Source organism: Notamacropus eugenii, chromosome 3, assembly GCF_028372415.1.
Source record: "Notamacropus eugenii isolate mMacEug1 chromosome 3, mMacEug1.pri_v2, whole genome shotgun sequence".
Lineage (NCBI taxonomy): Eukaryota > Metazoa > Chordata > Mammalia > Diprotodontia > Macropodidae > Notamacropus > Notamacropus eugenii.
In genome coordinates this window covers 111588384-111607790 of record NC_092874.1, presented here as the reverse complement: position 1 = coordinate 111607790, position 19407 = coordinate 111588384, and the positions used below count along the sequence as shown (strand labels likewise).

Sequence of the window (19407 nt, the reverse complement as noted above, 5' to 3'; positions counted from 1 at the left end):
CTATCAGTCTCCCAGTCATCTCTATTTACAGCTATAAGTTAAATGACTGAATCTTGTTTAAATCATTGTTAATGAATACTGATTTTCTTATCCTTATCATTGTTTTCTTTTAGGGAATAAATGACAAAATTATTCTTCCAAGATACATTTCTGATTGCACCACTCCTTTATTCAAGGGACTTTCAGGGACTTCCTATTGCTTCTAGGATAAAAAAACGAATTCTTCAGGTTAGTATTAAATATTCTACCTCCAGCCAACCCCTACAGGCTTATTTTGCATTATCTTCTTTCAGCTGCTTTGTGTTCCAGCCAAATTGGTCTACTTTCTGTTCTCCACATCGGTTGTTGCCCATGCCAGGAATCCATTTCCTTCTTGACCTTCACCTCTCAATCCCTCTCTTCATAGAAAGCTCGGTTCAGGTATCGCTGCATGCTGGAAGCTTATAAGTCTCCTAGTTTCTACTGTTCCCCAGACTGGGAGTGTTTTGATAGGTGTTATTTTGCCTTTTGTCTTTGTATCCCTAAAGGTTGGCACATAGTACACACTTTATAAACATTTGTTGCCTAATTGATAATTTAGCAAAAGAGGCTGAGAAGGAATGGTCAAATTGGAATGCCAGAAGATAACAATGTGATGAAAATCCAGGACTGAGAGACTATCTAGGATGAGAGCACAGTCAACAGTGTCAAAGAATGCAGACGTCAAGAAGGACAAGGACTGAAAAGTGGTCATGGGATCTGGTAGTTGCCAAATCTCTGGCAAAAGACACTGCATAGACACCATTGAGCACAGGTACTACCCTGGAATTAGTTATCTAGATCTCACTATATGACCAGTCTGCCTTCTTTTGAAGCCAAACATCTACTGGATGACATCCTTCACACTGTTTTACCTGAGTAATTCTTAGCTGGCAATACACCGTGGCCTTTTCCTATCTATCATATTCCTCTCTATTAACCATCAGATCATCTGAAATGTGCTCTTATATATTACTCATAGATATCATCTGCCATCATGAAACACTTTTTCTTAAAATGTATAACTATATATATAATATACATATATATAGTTATATAATATATAACTATAGTATCCTGGCATCCTAGGAGAAGTTTAAGAGGATGCACAACCTCTTTTGCTCAAACACATTCAGACTGTCTGATTTTTGAGAATATGAAGCTAGCTGCCTAGGACAGGAGATTGAGGAAGAAAGAGTCCACCCAGCTGTTATGTCTGTTCAAAGGTACAGTACACAAAACTAGCCAACATAGGCAGGCATGCTTAATAGGAGAACCCAGACAACAATGCTCTGAGATAATGGCTCTACACAGCATTTATGGCACAGAGGGTCTGGAGTCAGGAAGACTCATCTTCACAAGTTCAAATCTGGCCTCAGACACTAGGCAAGTCACTTAACCCTGTCTGCCTCAGTTTCCTCATCTGCAAAATGAGCTAGAGAAGAAAATGGTAAACCTTATCAGTACTTTTGCCAAATGGGGTCACAAAGATGCAGCTGAAATGACTGAACAACAACAATACATTATCAAAGACTACTATCCAATCTCCATTTGCTTCATATAAACCTAAACGTAATAAAATGTCCTCTTCCCACAAAAGACTACTAAGTCAAAGCCTCCACATGACACCTAACAGGACTGTGATGGAGAAAGCTTTTCTTCCACATCCTATAGCATAGGTTTAGAACCACGTTCCATTGCCTATGACACAAAGTACAATGGAGATATGTACAATAAAGAAATGCTTTGGCAATGATCAAGTCTATTTGACCATGAATGGAATTTTGCTCTGAGTAGGCTTTACATCCTAAGAGGCAGCAAACTCAAACCCATCCCTCCAGATAGGGAAGGAAGTTCAGAAATAGAGACCCCCTTAACCATGCAGTGGGATCTCAACACATACCCTTATTCTTACTCCTTACAGCCAAGAGTTGAGAACAAGGGATATTATACAATTGCACCAGCACTTACAAGTTCTGACTTACCAGTACCCATCACTGACGCTCCGTGAGATCCAGAACTGAATCCCATCCACCTAGAGAGGTATAGCCAGTATATAACCAGGGAAGAGATTCCCCTAATTTGGATTCTTGATTTTATTAGAATGGTATGTTGGGTTTTTTCTCCATGACAGAGTCCTCCAGAGCATAGTGATGTGAGAGTGGAATGTGGCCATGGCAGCCAAGCATGGGGGAATGTGTGTACATAAGCATGGGCCATTGGAACCCAGAGGCTAATTGAGAAAAGCAGCAAAAAGCAGCAGTTATTATGTTTGTAGTTTGCCTGGAAGCATTAGTAACTAATGGTGACTAGGCAGTTACCTGAGGTTTCTTCACCTTAATGATCCAAGTAGGTGGGACAATGACAGCAGCATGAGCCCCGAGGGAGCATGGCTCCTCGATGTGGTGCATCATGAAGCAGGTAACCTTGTTGTGAAACTGGGGAGAGAAAACAGAGTCACAAATGACACGGGAACAGATGGAGAGGGGCAACAACTCAGAGCAAAAAGACCAGGTCATTTGGGTGTGGCTACCTCTAAGGAAGCTAATCCCTGCTGAAGACTGGATGTTCTTAACCTCAGAGTCATGGACTCCATGGGTCCATGGATAGATTTTGGGGGGGAGGGGGCAGAAACTTTTAAAGAACATACTTTGATAATTGTATTCCAAAATATTTGTTTTCCTTTGTAATCCTTTATATAAGCCAGCTTGGTGGTATAGTAGATAGATTACTGAATCTGTAGTCAGAAGTTGTCCTTCACCTGTGTTTGACTTTTTTTGGGGGTTTTCTTGGCAGTCATACTGGAGTGATTTGCCATTTCCTTTTCCAGTTCATTTTACAGCTGAGGAAACTGAGGCAAACAGGGTTAAGTGACTTGCCCAGGGTCACACAGCTAGGAGGTATCTGAGGCAAGATTTGAATTCAGGAAGATAATAGTAGTCAGGAAGAGCTGAGTTCAAATCTGGCCTCAGACACTGCCTCGTTGTAAAGTCTGTCTGCTTCAGTATCCTCATTCTTAATAGGGAGAATAACAGCCTCTACATCCCAGGATTGTTGTGAGGATCAAATGAGACCATATTTGTAAAGCACCTTGCAAACCTTAAAGCTTTATATAAGTGCTAGCTCTTACTATTTTAAGCATTTAAAAACATTATTTTGAGAAGAGGTCCATAGGTTTCATCAGACTGTTAAAGGGGTTCATGACATAAGAAAGTTGAAGAACCCCTGGATGAGGGGAACTAGGAAACTTAAAGGACCAATTCAGAAGTCATAGTCATAGGACTGCAGCAATCTGACCATAATGGAGTTTGTCCTATCTCAACCAGAGTGATTTAAATTAAGTTCTCAAGCATACACTGATGGGCTATTTGTCCTGGATACTACAGTAAAGGTCCATCAAGACGTAGGGAGTTGATTAAATTATAAGATTTAGAGCTTAAAGGTACCTTAGAGATCCATAATAATTACAGAATTTTAGATTTAGGGATATGACAGACCTTAGGAGTCTCATAGTCCAGTCTTCCTTGTATAGATGAGGAAATCAAGCCCCAGAGAAGGAAAGTGATCTGCTCAGTTAAGCAGGCATCTGAAAACAGAGCTTGGATCCAAAGCCAAGTCCTCTAGAAAGCAGTTCTCATTCCATTACACCAGAGGGGTCAAACTCACTGCCCCTAAGTGCCAGCATGAACCAGATCAAAATGGAATTGGGAAACATTTAACAAGATAGACTTTAAAAAGCAATGCAACATAGATAATGTTAATTTATGATTTTCTAAGTCAGAGTGCAGTGTATAATCCATATCAAATTGCTTTCCTTTTCAAAGGTGGGGGAAGGGAAAAAGAGAGGGAGAAAATTTGGAACTCAAAATTTTAAAAAGTACATGTTGAAAAATGTTTTTACTTGTGATTGAAAAAAATTAACTAAATAAATGCAAATTAAATCATTATGCAGCCTATAGGGATCTGTTTCTATTTGAATTTGACACCACTGTTCCACAGTACACTGTCTCTTATGATAATCTTTAAGGCATCTTCCAATTCTAATATTTTATGATTTTGGCCACTAGGTAGCATAATGGAGTGCTAGGCAGATGCTGAAAGAATTTAAACAACTTCCTAGATATGTGACCCTGGACAAGTCATTTATCTATTCAGTTTCCTTATCTGGAAAATAGGTCAAATAAAGTATCAACCTGGTAAATTGACATGAAGGTCAAATGAGGTAACATATAAAGCACCTTACAGAACTTAAAGTAATCTGTAAATAGTAGGTGGAAGCAGCAGTAACAGTATTCATGGCAATAACAGCAGCAACCGCAGTAGCAGTAGCAGTAGCAGTAGCAGTAGTAATACTAGCAGTAGTAGTAATAGTACACTCTAGGAGTCTATCCAGTAGTGAATTTACCATACAACTATTGCCTATTCAGCCAAACCATCTAATTTTGCTACGGTTGTTCATTTGTCTAAAATTAGTTACACATTTTGGGGCTGGGAAAGGTGTGAAAGGCAAGAGAACAAGCTAGAATCAGAGCAAGGGAACTCTTTCCCAGACATGTTAAGCTCATCCAAGCAGCCCCCTGAATTCTAGGGGTCAAAAGAGTATAAGATGACTAGGGTCCCTCTCCTTCTAGACGGATTCTTTTACCAGAAAAGAGAATAAGGACAATTTTGCTGCCTTCTTTTTGCTGGAAGGCAATAAACTTGAACTTTTAGAGGGGAACACTGATACTCTACAAACACAGTACTTGCCATTTCTAAATGGAAGGAAGGAAGCTTGTTTTTAATAATTATAATGACAGACTAGAGGGAGGAGACTCGGTGTCCATGTCCAATGCTGCCACTGATTCACCGTATGAACTTCCAAGCAAGTTATACAACCTGCTTCTCCTTGCGCATCCTCATAAAACGGGGGTCATCCTTTGCAGTCAATGTGGAGTTTGTGCAAGTGAGCTTCACTTTACATAGTCATTTTACATTTTCATAGAATCATAGATTGAGAATTAGAAGGAACCTAAGAGGTCATATAGTCAAACCTCCCATGTTTTATAGGTGAGAAAACTGAAGCCTAGGAACATGGAGGTAGTAAGTGGCAAGTTTAGGACTCACATCCAGGTCCACTGATTCTATATTCAGTGCTCCTTCCATGGGGCCACATTGGAAAGTTAATGGATTTGATCCTATTTACCAGCTGTTCTACATTATAATGGTGGTGTGTATTAGGCCCTGGCCCTAAGGACCCTGGACCTAGCATCAGGAAGTTGATGGTATTCAGTGGATTCAGTTGTGTAGGCTCTTCATGATCCCATTTGGGATTCTCTTGGCAAAGATACTCATTTCCCTCTCCAGCTCATTTTACAGATGAAGAAATTGAGGCTAACAGTTAAGTGACTTCCCAGGGTTGAATAGAAAGTGTCTAACGCCAAATTTGAACTCAGGTCTTTCTGACTCCATGTCCAATGTCTATCCACTATCCTACCTAGCTACCCAGAATCAGGAAGACATAGGTTGAAATCCCATCCTATGTATTTACTAGCTATGTGACTTTCAGCAAGTCATTTAAATTCTTTTTTATTTCAAATTTTTTTTATTTTATATAATTTTATATTTTTGGAGGGGAAAGCAAGGCAGTTGAGGCTGACTTGCCCAAGGTCACATAGCTAGTAAGTATCAAGTGTCTGAGGCCAAATTTGAACTCTGGTCCTCCTGACTCCAGGGCTGATGATCCATTCACTGGGCCACCTAGCTGTCCCTAAACTTTTTCTTTTAATTCAGTTTTCTCATCTGCAAAATGAAGTGGTTGGCTCCAAGTTTCTAAGGTCTATTCCAGCTATGATTCTATATGATAATTTCATGGAGCTTTGCATGGGCCACAGATTCCTCATATGTAAAATGACTAGATGACCCCTAAGGTTCCTTTCAACTCTAAACTGTTGATGTTGAAAGTGACAACGATTTTAATTTCTGATTGATCTTTAATGGATGGTGGATGTTTAACATATAACATGTAATTTTGTCTTCTAGTTGTTTAAGCAACTGTTTAGGTCAGTTGCTCAGATCCTGTTGATACTACAACAGACTTGGGAGTTGACCCTCATGAGTAATCATTAGAATCAGTATGAGGATTCAGGTGCTTAATAAATGTTTTTGGAATGAATAATACAGAAGTAAAAGAAAAAAATATTTTCCACCACATCAAAAAGTACCTGAAGACAAAGGACATAACCACGAGGGGAGAGAGAACAATAGTATAGGTGACGTTGTTCTTGGTACAACCTGGGAGGAGTGATCAGAAGCTATAGATTTGGTTACATGACAGTAAAGGAGAAACAGGAAGGGTTAAACAAAGAAGATAATCATTGGAAGAAGTAATCACCCTCAGTGGATTAGCACTGGGACATGAGGGCAACATGGGACAATGAAAAGAACACAGAAAGACTTGTAATCATAGGACCTGAGTTCAAATCCTATCAGTGAAACCTTGGGCATGTCACTTAACCCTCTGGGCCTGTTTTCTCATCTGTAATATAAGGAGGTTGGATTAGGTGGCTTTTTAGGTTCCTTTTCATTAGGATCATCCTAAAGTGAACTGTGAAATGAAAAAGTGCTATCATGTCCCCCACTCCCCTTGAATCCCTGGCACTTACCGCCTGCTTACACCAAGAACAGCTGATGGCCACAATCTCTTTACTGTGAAAGGAGAATTTCTGTTGGAACCCCTAGGAAATCAGAAGGAAAAGGAGATTTCTATAAATGGCACTTTTTTTCCCTTTGTCTTTGAGTAATTCATTAATTCATTCAGTAAGTATTTATTCATCACTAATTGTATGCTGGTTGATGAGAATATAAAGACATAAATGACACACAGTTCCTGTCCTCTGGGAACTTGTATTCTTTGTGTACACAGAAAAACCAATATAAATTATATGCAACTTAAGTGCAAAATAAGTGAGGGATGGAAAGTAGCACAGCAAGGCAGCTGGGTGGTACACTGAGTAAGACCGCTGGGCCTGCAGTCAGGAAGAACAGAGTTCAAATTCAGGTTCACTTACTTACTAGCTGGGTGACAGTAGGCAAGTATCTCAACTTCTGTTTGCCTCAGTTTCCTTTCAATGGTGTAATAGGGATAATAGTGGCACCCTCCTCACAGAGTTTTTGTGAAAATCCAGCATTTAGCACAATGTCTAGGATATAACAGGAGCTGCATAAACACTTATACCCTTCCCCTTTTCCCTTAAAAAAGAGTGGGAAGGATCAGGAATGGCCCCAAGCAGGAGGCAACACTTGAGTTAGGCCCTGAAGGACACAAGATCTTTACTGCTACACTTCACCATGTGTCTAAGCCAACATAGACTAGGGATCATGCACCACATACATCACCCCTCTTTCACCTCTTTCAGGGATTTATTCAATGATATATGTCACTACAATATATTTTCAATTAAATCAAGTTCCACAGTGTTGAGTTTAGAGAATTTTATCATGTAAATGAACATTAGTATTGGGGTCATGGAGTTTTTAATTAGATACATAATAATGGCTTTCAACATAACCTCAAAAATATCTGAAGTCCCAGAGATAGAAAAATCAAACAGCAAGAGAAACAATTCCAGGAGGGTCGACTTTGAAGAATGCAGTACGAGCATGGTAGTCAGGTCAAATACTCTTCTTAGCTCCCTCAGATGTCTGCACTCTAAATGATGCCTTTTTAATTATTTATTTTGCAACTGCAGGCAACAGATGACCTTGATGAGAGAGTCACAGGCGCCTTAAGTAAAAAATATTCCTCTGGAGAGGATGGAGGAGGTGATTGGCTCCTTTGGCTTCCTCTGCCAAACACACAGGGAGAAACAATGAAGGAAAAGATTTCTTTCCTTCCTTACTCTTCCTCTCCTTAGCCTATTGCCCAGGCTGACTAAGAAAACAAAAGACAAAACCAAAGCAGGGCCTTGAAAGGCATGTAGAAGGAAGCAATGGGGCCAAGAGGATGGACCAGAACCACTACGAGGGACTTCCTGATGTGAGAAACTATTTCAGAGCCTGTAGTCCAGGCATGAAAAACTGAGAGATGACACAATGGACCTTTTAAAACTTTTTTCTTTTACTTCTCAGCAACATTTGACTCTATTGACAACATTCTCCTTTTCTGAATTTTTTCATAGTATGATTCTTAAGCTGATGCATTATCTTGGTTCTTTTTCTACTTCTATAACTTCACATCTTCCTTCCCGTTTCTCTCCTCCCTCCACTCCCATTATTCTCCCTTGGAGATTTAATACACTCTCATATCTTCAGCTGTAATTTTCATATAGATTACTACATAGTCCACATCTCTAGACCCCAGTACCTGCTTGGTATTTCCACTCAGCTGTCCCACCATCAAACTAAACTTATCATCTCACAAAAACACTCATCATTTTTCCCTCAAAACTGGTTTTGCCCCCTCATTCTCTTTTCCAATTATCATTCCAAAATCCAATCAGCTGGGATAATCTGTCTCTGCTATGTCACTCTTCCATTTTTCACTGCTCCCACCCTAGTTCAGGCTACCATTACCTACCACTTCATTAGATGCAATAATTTCCCATTCCTCCAGCCTCTAGTCTCCCTTTGTTCCCCTAATCCATTTTACTATAACTATGTCAGTTTAAGTTACTTTCATCATGCCACTCCTCTACTTCAAAACATTAAATGGATCCCCACTTACTAAGGATAAAGCCCAAACTCCATGAGCCTGGTTTTCCAGGCTTTCTGTAACCTGGTTCCAAGTTTTCTTCCCATCTTCCCCACCCCCATTCTCCTACATGAGTCCTGTGCTGCAGCCAAATAGATCTCTCACTCTTAACGGATTTTATATTTTCCTTCTTCTCATATCTTTGAGGAAACTAAGGTTTCCCCATTCCCGCTACTCCAGGCCCTACTCATGATTCACTCTGCTTCTCTTCACCTGTCTGAATCCTAGCTATCCCTTAAGATCTAGCTCAAATCTCACCTATTTTGCAAAGTCTTACATCATCATCATTGCCAGCTGTGTTCTCTCCCTCCTCTGAAATGAGCACGTCTTGCCAGCACTTATCACATACTTCCCAGTGTTAGTTATATTTATGTTTTCCTCCTCAACTAGATTTGAAGCTCTTTGAGTGCTCTTTTGTTACCCTTTGTGCAACCCTACATGGAGACAGCATAGTATTTTACACATGGTATGTGAAATGACAGCTGTAGAGAGATAGTGGAGAGTGGCAAAGGAATATTTAGAGGAGGAAGAAACCACCCAACAAAGAAGTTCCTGGACCCAGATTTTTAAAGATAACCTGGAGAAGCAACAAGGAATAGAGATAATATTAGGAGGAATAAACCTAGACCTTGGCCTCCATTGATATTATTGAGTTTCATTTTAATCCAATGGGAAGATTGATTGTTGAGAAGCCCCAGATGCAATTTCCCTTTGGGGAGCCTCAACCACAGGGTGGTATTATAAATCTGGAGGACCTAGAGGGAGATGGGAGTGGCCACAGGATGAGAGATGCAACTCTATAATAATTTTGAGTTCATTTTCCTTCCAAAAAAAATCATCAAAGGAAGGAGGCTTATTAAAAGGAGGATAGTTGTTGGCTTAATGGCTCAGGTGCAATTTTTCTTTGTTTTTCATTTTTTTTTTTTTGGTGATATGAAATAAAGGTAGTTCTATAGTCTGAAATACATAGTTATCCTGAGTATTTGTATAGGAAAATGAGGTCAGTTTATATTTTCTTCAGAGACCTAGACATGAACAAAATTCTGATATTCTTAAAAAAACTTTATTTGGGAGCACAAGCCAAGGAGTGACTTATGAGAAGCCCCACCCCACCCAAGACTAACCCTGTTCTGTGTAGACCCTGAGCCTGGTGTTTGGGGCCACAGGTTATACAATTAAGAGATATTTGTTGCTAATCTAAAAAGTATGGTCAATATCATCACTTACTGCTCTTGTTACAAATTCTGGCTCTTAAATCCAAAGTCCTTAGTCAAGTCACCTGAAAATTTGTCTGATTTCCTTCAAGAAGGTAGACTGATAGGACAGAACCAAGATGGCAGAGTAAATAAAGCACTCAGCTATGTTTTCCAACATTATCTTCTGAACAAATTTAAAATAATGCCTCAAATTGAATTCTGGCATGACAGAGACAACAAAAGGTAAGAGCTAGGCATTTTTCCAGCTCAAGACAACTTAGGAGGTTGGAAAGAGAAATCTATACCACAGGGATGGAAGCTGGCCCAGAGTTTACCTGGATGAAATAGGAGTGGTGGGACTAGCTGATGACAAGAGAAGCAGCAGCAGCTTCAGGAGCTCTCAAGCCAGAAATGTTAAGGGAACTTAGCAAGTAGTCAGAAAGAGATTACAGGGGAACCTATACCAGCACTGGACACAGGACCAGATGCTTTTTGGTAAATCCATTGCTTATACCCACTTGTGGATCATAGTTCAAGGGTAGAAAGGAGCACTTTCAGTTAAGTGGGAGACCTGAGGAGCACCATCTGTTTTGATCACAAGGGATCAGGAACCCTGAAGAACAGTATCCCTTCCAGTCCCAAATCCAAAACCCCAGAACTATGTCTGAAAAGAGCAGTGTGAAAAGATCTAAAGCATGAGACAGTTCCCCCCACCATCCCATATCAAGAACAAAGCACAACTTTAACATAAAGTCCAAAATTAAGAAATAGCACGGGGAAAATGAACAACAACAAAAAAGAACCTGACCATAAAAATCTATTATGGTGACAGGGAAGATCAAGACAAACCCAGAAGAAAACAATGATGTAAAAACAGGTACAAGCAAAGACTCAAACAAAAAATATGAAATGGAAACAAGTTCAACAAGAATTCCTGGAAAAAGTAAAAAATATTCAAAATTAAATAAGTGCTAAAGGAAAAAAGAGAATAAGAAATGAGAACAAAGGAAGAAAATTATAAAAAGAAAATTAGCAGCTTGGTAAAAGAGGCACAAAAAATGCTGAAGAAAATAGTACCTTAAAAAAACAGAATTGGCCATGTGGGGAAAAAGGCACAACAATTCACTCAAGAAAAAACTCCTTAAAAAGCATAATTGGCCAAATGGAAAAAGAGGTACAAAACCTCACTGAAGAAACTAATTCTTTAAAAATGCTCTAAACCATTACTGATTATAGAAATGCAAAATAAAGATAACACACCTATCAGATTGGCTAATTTGGAAGAAGAGAAAAATTTAAAATGTTTGAGAGAATGTGGGAAAATTGAGACACTAGAGGTGTAAATGATTCAATTATTCTGTAGAGCACTTTGGACCTAAGCACAAAGGGCTATAACACCATGCCATACCCTTTGATCCAGCAATATCACTACTAGGTCTGTACTCAAAAGATAAGAAAAAAACAGGAAAAAGAACTTCTATGTACTAAAATATTCATAGCAGATCTTTTAGTGGTAACAAAGAACTGGAAATTGAGGGGATACCCATCAATTGGAGAATGGTTGACTAAGTCATGGTATATGATTCTGATGGAATGCTATTATGCTATTACTATAAGAAATAATGAGCACAATGCTCTCAGAGAAACGTGGAAAGGCTTACACGAACTGATACAAAATGAAGTGAGCAGAACTAGAAGAAGAGTGTGTATAGTAACAGTAATATTATACTATGATCAGCTGTGAATGACTTAGCTATTCTCAGCAATGCAATGATCCAAGACAATTCTGAAGGACTTATGAGGAAAAGTGCTATCCAACTCCAGAGAAAGAACAGATGGAGTATAAATACAGATCAAAGCATATTTTTAACTTACTTTATTTTTCTTGTTTTTTATCTGTTTTCTTTCACAATATGACAAATATGGAAATACATTTCGCATGACTTCATATATATAATCTACATCAAATTGGTTGTCTTCTCAATGAGAGAGGAGAAAAGGGAGAGAGGAAGGGAGAGATAATTTGGAACTCAATTTTTAAAAAAAATAAATGCTAAAAATTGATTTTATGTGTAATTGGGGAAAAATTAAATATCAAATAAATTTTTTAGAAAAGAAAATAATTCCTTAACTATTTATAGAATATTGTTTACAGACTGAGGCAACTGGAAAATTATAACTCCATGAAACATCAAAAAACAAGAAAACAAAGTCAAAAGAATATAATGTGAAATATCTCACTGGAGAAACAATTGACCTAGAAAATAGATTAAGAAAAGATAATTTAACTTATTGATCTACCTGAAAGCTGTGATCAATAAAAAAAAAAAAAGGCAAAACATATTTCAAAAAATTGTCAAGGAAAACTGCCCCATTATTCTAGAACCAGAGGGTAAACTAGAAATTGAAAGAATCCATGGATCATCTCCTGAAAAAGATCCTACAAATGAAAACTCCCAGGAATAGGATAGCTAAATTTGAGAGCATCCAGGTCAAAGAGAAAATACTTCCAGTTGCCAGAAATTAGCCATTAAAATACTGTGGAGGCACAGTAAGGATCCACAAGATCTAGCAGCTTTCACATTAAAGGAGTAGAGAGCTTGCAATATGATATTTCAAAAGGTAAAAGAGCTAGAATTACAATAAAAATAACCTACCCAGAAAAAGTGAAATCCTTCAAGGAAAAAAATGGGTATTTAATGAAATTGAGGACTTTCAAGCATTCTTGATGAAGAAGACCAGAGCTGAGCAGAAATCTGACTTTCAAATACAAGATTCAAGAGAAGCATAAAAAAGTAAACATGAAAAAAAAATTGTAAGAGATGCAATAAGGTTAAACTGCATAACTGTCTATATGGCAAAGTGATATATGCAACTTCTAAGAACTTTATCATCATTAGAGTAGTTAAGAGAATTCTACATAGAAATAGAATACAAGACTAAGTCAATTATGTAGGGATTATATAAAAAAATTGGTAAGTGAGAAAGAAGAATGCTCTGGGAGAAAGGAAAAGAGAAAGGAAAAATAGGGAAAATTAGCTCACATAAAAGAGGTGCACAAAAAAGAGCTTTTGCAGTGGAGGTGTGAATGGGGAGGGCAACATTACAACCTCACTTCTAAATTGGTTCAAAGAAGGAAGAAAAATGCACACACACACACACACACACACACACACACACACACTAATAGAAATCCATCTTACCCTACATGGAAGTAGAAAGTGACTGTACTCTTTGAAGATGATGTGGTGGTATATATAATAGAACCATAGAGAATCAACAACAACAACAAAAAAAACCAAGTTGAAACCATGAAAAACTTTAGCAAAGTTGCAGGATGTAAAATAAACCCACATAAATCTTCAACATTTCTTTATACTACAAACAAAATCCAGTAGAAAGAGACAGAAAGAGAAATTCCATTTAAAATAGCTGCAAATAACATAAAATACTTGGGAGTCTACCAGCCAAGACAAACCCAGGGACTGTATGAACACAATTACAAAACACTTCACACAAATAGAGACATATCTAAACAACTGGAGGAATATTAATTGTTCATGCGTAGACCAAACTAATATAATAAAAATAACAATTCCACCTAAGTTTATTTATTTAGTGCCATACCAATCAAACTACTAAAGAATTGTTTTATAGAGCTAGAAAAATAATAATAAAATTCATCTGGAAGAACAAAAGGTAAAAAATATCAAGGGAATCAAAGAGAAAAATATGAAAGAAGGGAGCCTAGTAGAACCAGATTTTAAACTATATTACAAAGTAGTAATCATCAAAACAACCTGGTACCATTTAAGAAATGGAGTGATGGATTAGTGGAATACATTAGGTACACAATGTACCATAGCAATCTAGTGTTTGATAAACCCAAAGATCCAAGCTTGGTGAATAAGAATTCACCAAATGAGAAAAATTGCTGGAAAAACTGGAAAGCAGTTGGGCAGAAACAAGGCATAGACCAACATCTCACACCACATGCCAAGATAAGGGCAGAACAGATAAACTGACTTATGATATTAGAAGTCAATTAGGGGAACATGGGAAAATGTACCTTTTAGATCTATAGATAAGGGAATAGTTTATGATCAAATAACAGAGATGATCACAGGAAGTAAAATGGAAAATTTTGATTACATGATATCAAAAAGCTTTTTCACAAGCAAAACTAATGCAGTCAAAATTAGAAAGAAAACAGGACACTGGAGGAGAAGAGGAGAAATTTTTATAGCAAGTTGCTGTGATAAACATCTCATTTCTCAAATATGTAAGGAATGGAGTCAAATTTGTAAAAATAAGAGCCATTCCTCGTTGACAAATGGACAAAGGATATGAACAGGCAGTTTTCAGAAGAAGAAATCAAAGCTATGTATAGTCACATAAAAATGCTCTAGATCACTATTGATTAGAGAAATGCAAATTAAAATAACCCTGAGATACAACCTCACACCTGTCAGATCAGATAATATAACAAAAAAAGGAAAATTACAAATGTTGGAGAGGATGTGGAAAAATTTGGACATTAATGCACTGCTGGTGGAGTTATGAACTAGTCCAACCATTCTGGAGAACAATTTGGAAGTGCACATACAGACCTATAAAACTATGCATTCCGTATGACCCAGCAATACCACTATTAGATCCGTAATGGCTAAACTAGCTATGATATATGATAGTGATGAAATACTATTGTGCTGTAAGAAATGATGAGAAGGATGGTTTCAGAAAAACCTGGAAAGACTTACATGAGCTGATAATTGAAGTGAGCAGAGCCAGGGAGAACAATGAACACAGTAACAGCAATATTGTGAAGATTATGAACTGTGAATGACTCAAGACAATAATACAAAACAATTCCAAATGATCCATGGTGAAAAATGCTGTTTACCTCCAGAGAGAGAACTAAAGAACTCCGAATGCTGATCAAAGCATACTTTTTAAACTTTCTTTATTTTTTTCCCTTTTCTGTTTGCTTTTTCTTTTGCAACACAGCTAATATGGAAATGTGTTTTATATGACTTCACAAGTATGATCAATACCAAATTACTTGCCTTCTTCTCAAGGAGGGGGGAGGGCTAGGAAGGAGGGAGAAAATTTGGAACTCAATTTTTAAAAAGAATTGCTAAAACTGTTTTTACAAGTAAGCGGGAAATATTTAATGAAATAAACATATATATAGATATGTATATATCTATCTACCTATATGTATATATATTTAAAAGACAGTAAATTAAGCCTAAATCCTGAAAAGATTATATGGCTCTGATTTAAATTTTGAATTCAATTCAACTTCAATAAGACAACAACTTTTCAAGCATTTTCTACGTATGGAGTATTTACACAAGATGGTGAGAAAACAAATGCAAAGACAAAAGAGTCCATGCCCTGAAGAATTTTCTATTCTATTTGGGGAATACAGAATGTACATAGATATAAAAGAACATACAAGATAATTTGAGGAGGGAGATGGCACTAACTAGTGTGGTCAGGAAAGACTTTTAAGTAAGAGGTCAAAACCAACTTGAGCCTTGAAGGAGTATGATATTCAAAGAGGCAGAGGAAACAATGGGTACATTCTAAGTATAAGTGATATCCTGTGTGAAAACAAAGAGATGGGGAAAGGAACAGTTAATTTCAGGGGACAGAGAGTAGGCCAGTTTGAAGAATTTGTAAAGTAATTTTATAATATGAAATTAGTCAAGAGAGATAGGTGGGAGCCAGACCGTGGGAGGCTTTAAATACCCAGCTGGGATGAGTTTACATTTCATCTTATAGATAATAAAGAAGCACTGAGTATTTTTAGCTAGAGAATGATACAGTCAGATCTGTGTATTATAAATATTAATTTGACAGCTGTGTGGAAGAGAATTGGAAAAGGGAGAGCCTGGAATCAGGGAAATGGATATGAAGTCTATTTGAAATAGTAGAAATGAGGTAATAAAGAACTAAACTAGAGCAGTGGGCATTGAGCAGAGAAAAAGAGATGAATGTGACAGATTTTATACAGATAGAGTTGAAAAAACTTTGGAACTGATTGGATAGGGAGGTGTGGAGGAAAAGGAAGCATTAAGGTTGACTCTAAGGTTATGAACCTTGATGACTAGAAGGCTGAAAACGCTCTCTACATAAATAGGTAGGTGGTGGAGAAATGGTAAATTTAATGAACTCAATCAATAAATATTTATTAAGCACCTACTATGTGCCAAGCAGTATGCTAAGCAGTGGGGACACAAAAACAGACCAAAGACTGTCCCTGGCCTCAAGGAGCTGACAATCTAATGGGGGAGAGCACAAAGACGTACAAACAAGCTATAAAAAGAATAAATACAAAATATTTAAAGAACGAAGGAACCTGACTTAAGACAGGTTAGGAAAAAGTTCTAATAGAAGATAGGATTTTAGTTGGGACTTAAAAAGAAGCCAGAGAAGCCAGTTGGTGGAGAGAGAACATTCCAGGTATGGGTAACAATCAGAGAAAACACTACAATCCAAGAGATGGAATGTCTTCTTTGTGGAACAACAAGGAGAATATTTAATTCCATTCAGCATTACATTAAATTTGAAATGGGACACTAAGATGGAGATGCCCAACAGGCAGTTGGCAATACAACACTAGAGATATGGGAAAGAACCTTGAAAGTGGGGGAAGGTTAGATAATGCTTGGACAAAGGAAACTGATAAACATCAGAGAACCAGGAAAGAGCAATGTCACAGAAAGGAAGCAAGGAAAGAGTGTCAAAAAGGACAGGGTATTTAACAGCATCAAAAGCAATGGGAGGGTCAAGTAAGATAAGGCCTACAAGAAGACAATCAGGCTTGGCATTTAGATTATTTATATCTAACACTGAAGAAAGCAGTTTTAGTCAAGTGGTGCAAACAGTTGAAAAGTGAATAGAAAGATGAGGAAATGGAGGCAGTGAGTATAGATGGCCATTTTGTACAAATGAAAAGGAAAAGGGTGGAAAGATTGCACTTAAGGCAATGACACCATCTGCCACCTCACACCTATCAGATTGGCTAATATGACGAAAAAGGAAAATGATAAATGTCAGAGAACATATGGGAAAACTGGAACACTAATGCACTGATCCAACCATTCTGGAGAGCAATTTGGAACTATGTCCAAAGTAGAATAAAACTGTGCATACCTTTTCATCCAGCAATACCACTACTAAGTTGGTTTCCCAAAGAGATCATAAAAAAGGGAAAAGAACCCACATGTACAAAAATATCAGTTCTTTTTGTGGTGGCAAAGAATTGGAAATTGAGGCGATGCCTATCAATTGGAGAATGACTGAACAAATGGTGGTAGATGGTTGTGATAGAATGCTATACCTCCATAAGAAATGAGGACCAGGCAGACTTCAGGAAAACCTGGAAAGACTAACATGAACTGATGCTAAGTGAAGAGAGCAAAACCAGAAGAACATTGTACATGGTAACAGCAACACTGCACAATGACCAACTTTGATAGACTTAACTCTTCCCAGAAATATGATCTAAGGAAGTTCCACAAGACCCATGATAGAAAATGATATCCACATCCAGAGAAAGAACTATAGAGTGTAAATGCAGATCGAAGCTTGCTATTTTCTCTTTCGTTTTTTTCTTTCTCATGGTTTTTCCCTTTCGGTCTGCTTCTTCATTCACAACATGACTAATGTGGAAATATGTTTAATATGACTGCAGATGTACAGCCTATATAAGATTGCATGTCACCTTGGAGAGGGGAGAATGGAGGGAAGGAAAAAAAAATTTTAGAACTCAAAATCTTATAAAAGTTGATGATGAAAACTCTCTTTACACATAATTAAAAAAAATAAAATACTATTAAGGAGATGACACCATCAAGTGAAGGATTCTTACAGAAAGGAGAAACACAAATATGTCTGTAGGCGGCAAGGGAAAATTCTTCAAATGCTGTGACTGAAACCGATATCACATATTAAGAATCAATTAACTGTAATTAAAAATGAATCACTCACAATTATGTAGCCTAGTAATGTTGACAAAATGCTTGCACAAAATGATCCAGTTACATAGGGCAAACATTAATATCTCCATTCTACAATTTTGGAACATAAAGCCCTGAGAGGTTAATTAATTTTGTCAGGGTCATAAAAGCTAGCAAGTGATAGAGCTAGAACCCTTAGATCTAGCTTTAACTAGTTCTCTCAGACCATATCATGCTTGCCCCTCCATGATAGGATGGCACAAGCAACCATCCTTATGATTTCAAATGCAAAGAACAAGTCACCAGCCCGTGACTAACAAGGAGCCTTTTTTAACTTCCTTGAGAATAGTTATATAAATACTAGAGTAAGCAAACAGGAAAAGTACACATGATGGGAAGGGCACTAGACTTGTAGTCTGAGAATGTGGGTTTAAATCCAATTTAGTAACTTGGGCAGGTTAGTAACTTAGGCAAATCTCTCACACTTTCTGAACCTGTCATCATCTTCCTCATTCTCTCCATCATCATCATGATCATCAATAATTCATGTTTTTTTATGCACTGGCCAACTTTGATAGATTTAGCTTTTCTAAGCAATACAATAACTTAAGACAACTCCAAAAAACTCATAATGGAAAATGCTATCCACAACCCGAGAAAGAACCATGGAGTCTGAATCTAGAACAAAGCAGGCTATTTTCTCTTTCTTATTGCTTTTTTCCTTCTCATGATTTTTCCCTTTTGATCTGATTCTTCTTTCACAATAGGACTAAGGTGGAAATATTTTTAATATGATTGCACACATATAACCTATATCAGACTGCATGCTGTGTTGGGGAGGGAGAAGAGTAGGGAGAGAGACAAATTTGCCATTCAAAATCTATAAAAGTGAATGTATAAAACTAAAAATTCATAAATAATTTTATAACAATAAATAATTCATGTTTTAGAGTCCATTTAGGCTTACAAAGCACTTTATATATGGTAGTTGATTTGATTTTCATGCCAACCTTGTGAGGTATTATTATTATCCCCATTATACAGATAAGGACAATAAGGGCTGAAGAGATTAATAATGGTCTGGAGCAAAATTCAAACTCAAGTCTTCCTAACTTCAATTCCAACTTTCTTTCCATTATGATCACTGCCTTTCATCTGCAAATGGACAGGTTCAACTAGTCCACTGCCCATACCACTGGGGGCATTGGGTAACATGTTTATTCTGAAAATGTAGTGAATTTCTGAGTCATTGATTTTCAGATCTGTGCTTCTTGGGATTCCAACCTAGTGGAGTTACAAGCAAGGATGATTTTGGTGTCACTGTCTAACATGCTAACATAAACAGAGTCATATCACAGTCTCTATAGCTGTGGTTCTCACATACCACCTGCTGTAGAGGAATTATCTTGGCTAGGATCTCAGTGCTGTAAAGAGATCCAGATTCTTAATTACTCAATTTTAAGAGTCTGTCTAAAAAAATCTGCCACTGTGG

The 19407-nt window shown here is 37.5% G+C and overlaps 1 protein-coding gene across 1 annotated transcript in view; it reads right to left on the bottom strand.

Moving 5' to 3' along the window:
• Positions 1-19407, bottom strand: part of DGKI (diacylglycerol kinase iota) — a 552077-nt gene that overhangs the window by 294450 nt on the left and 238220 nt on the right. Inside the window, exons 7-8 of the mRNA XM_072652615.1 lie at positions 6663-6734; positions 2340-2456 (exon numbers count right to left, since the gene is read on the bottom strand). Of these exons, the coding sequence (XP_072508716.1) occupies positions 2340-2456; positions 6663-6734 (189 nt within the window). The remainder of the gene's footprint in view (positions 1-2339; positions 2457-6662; positions 6735-19407) is intronic.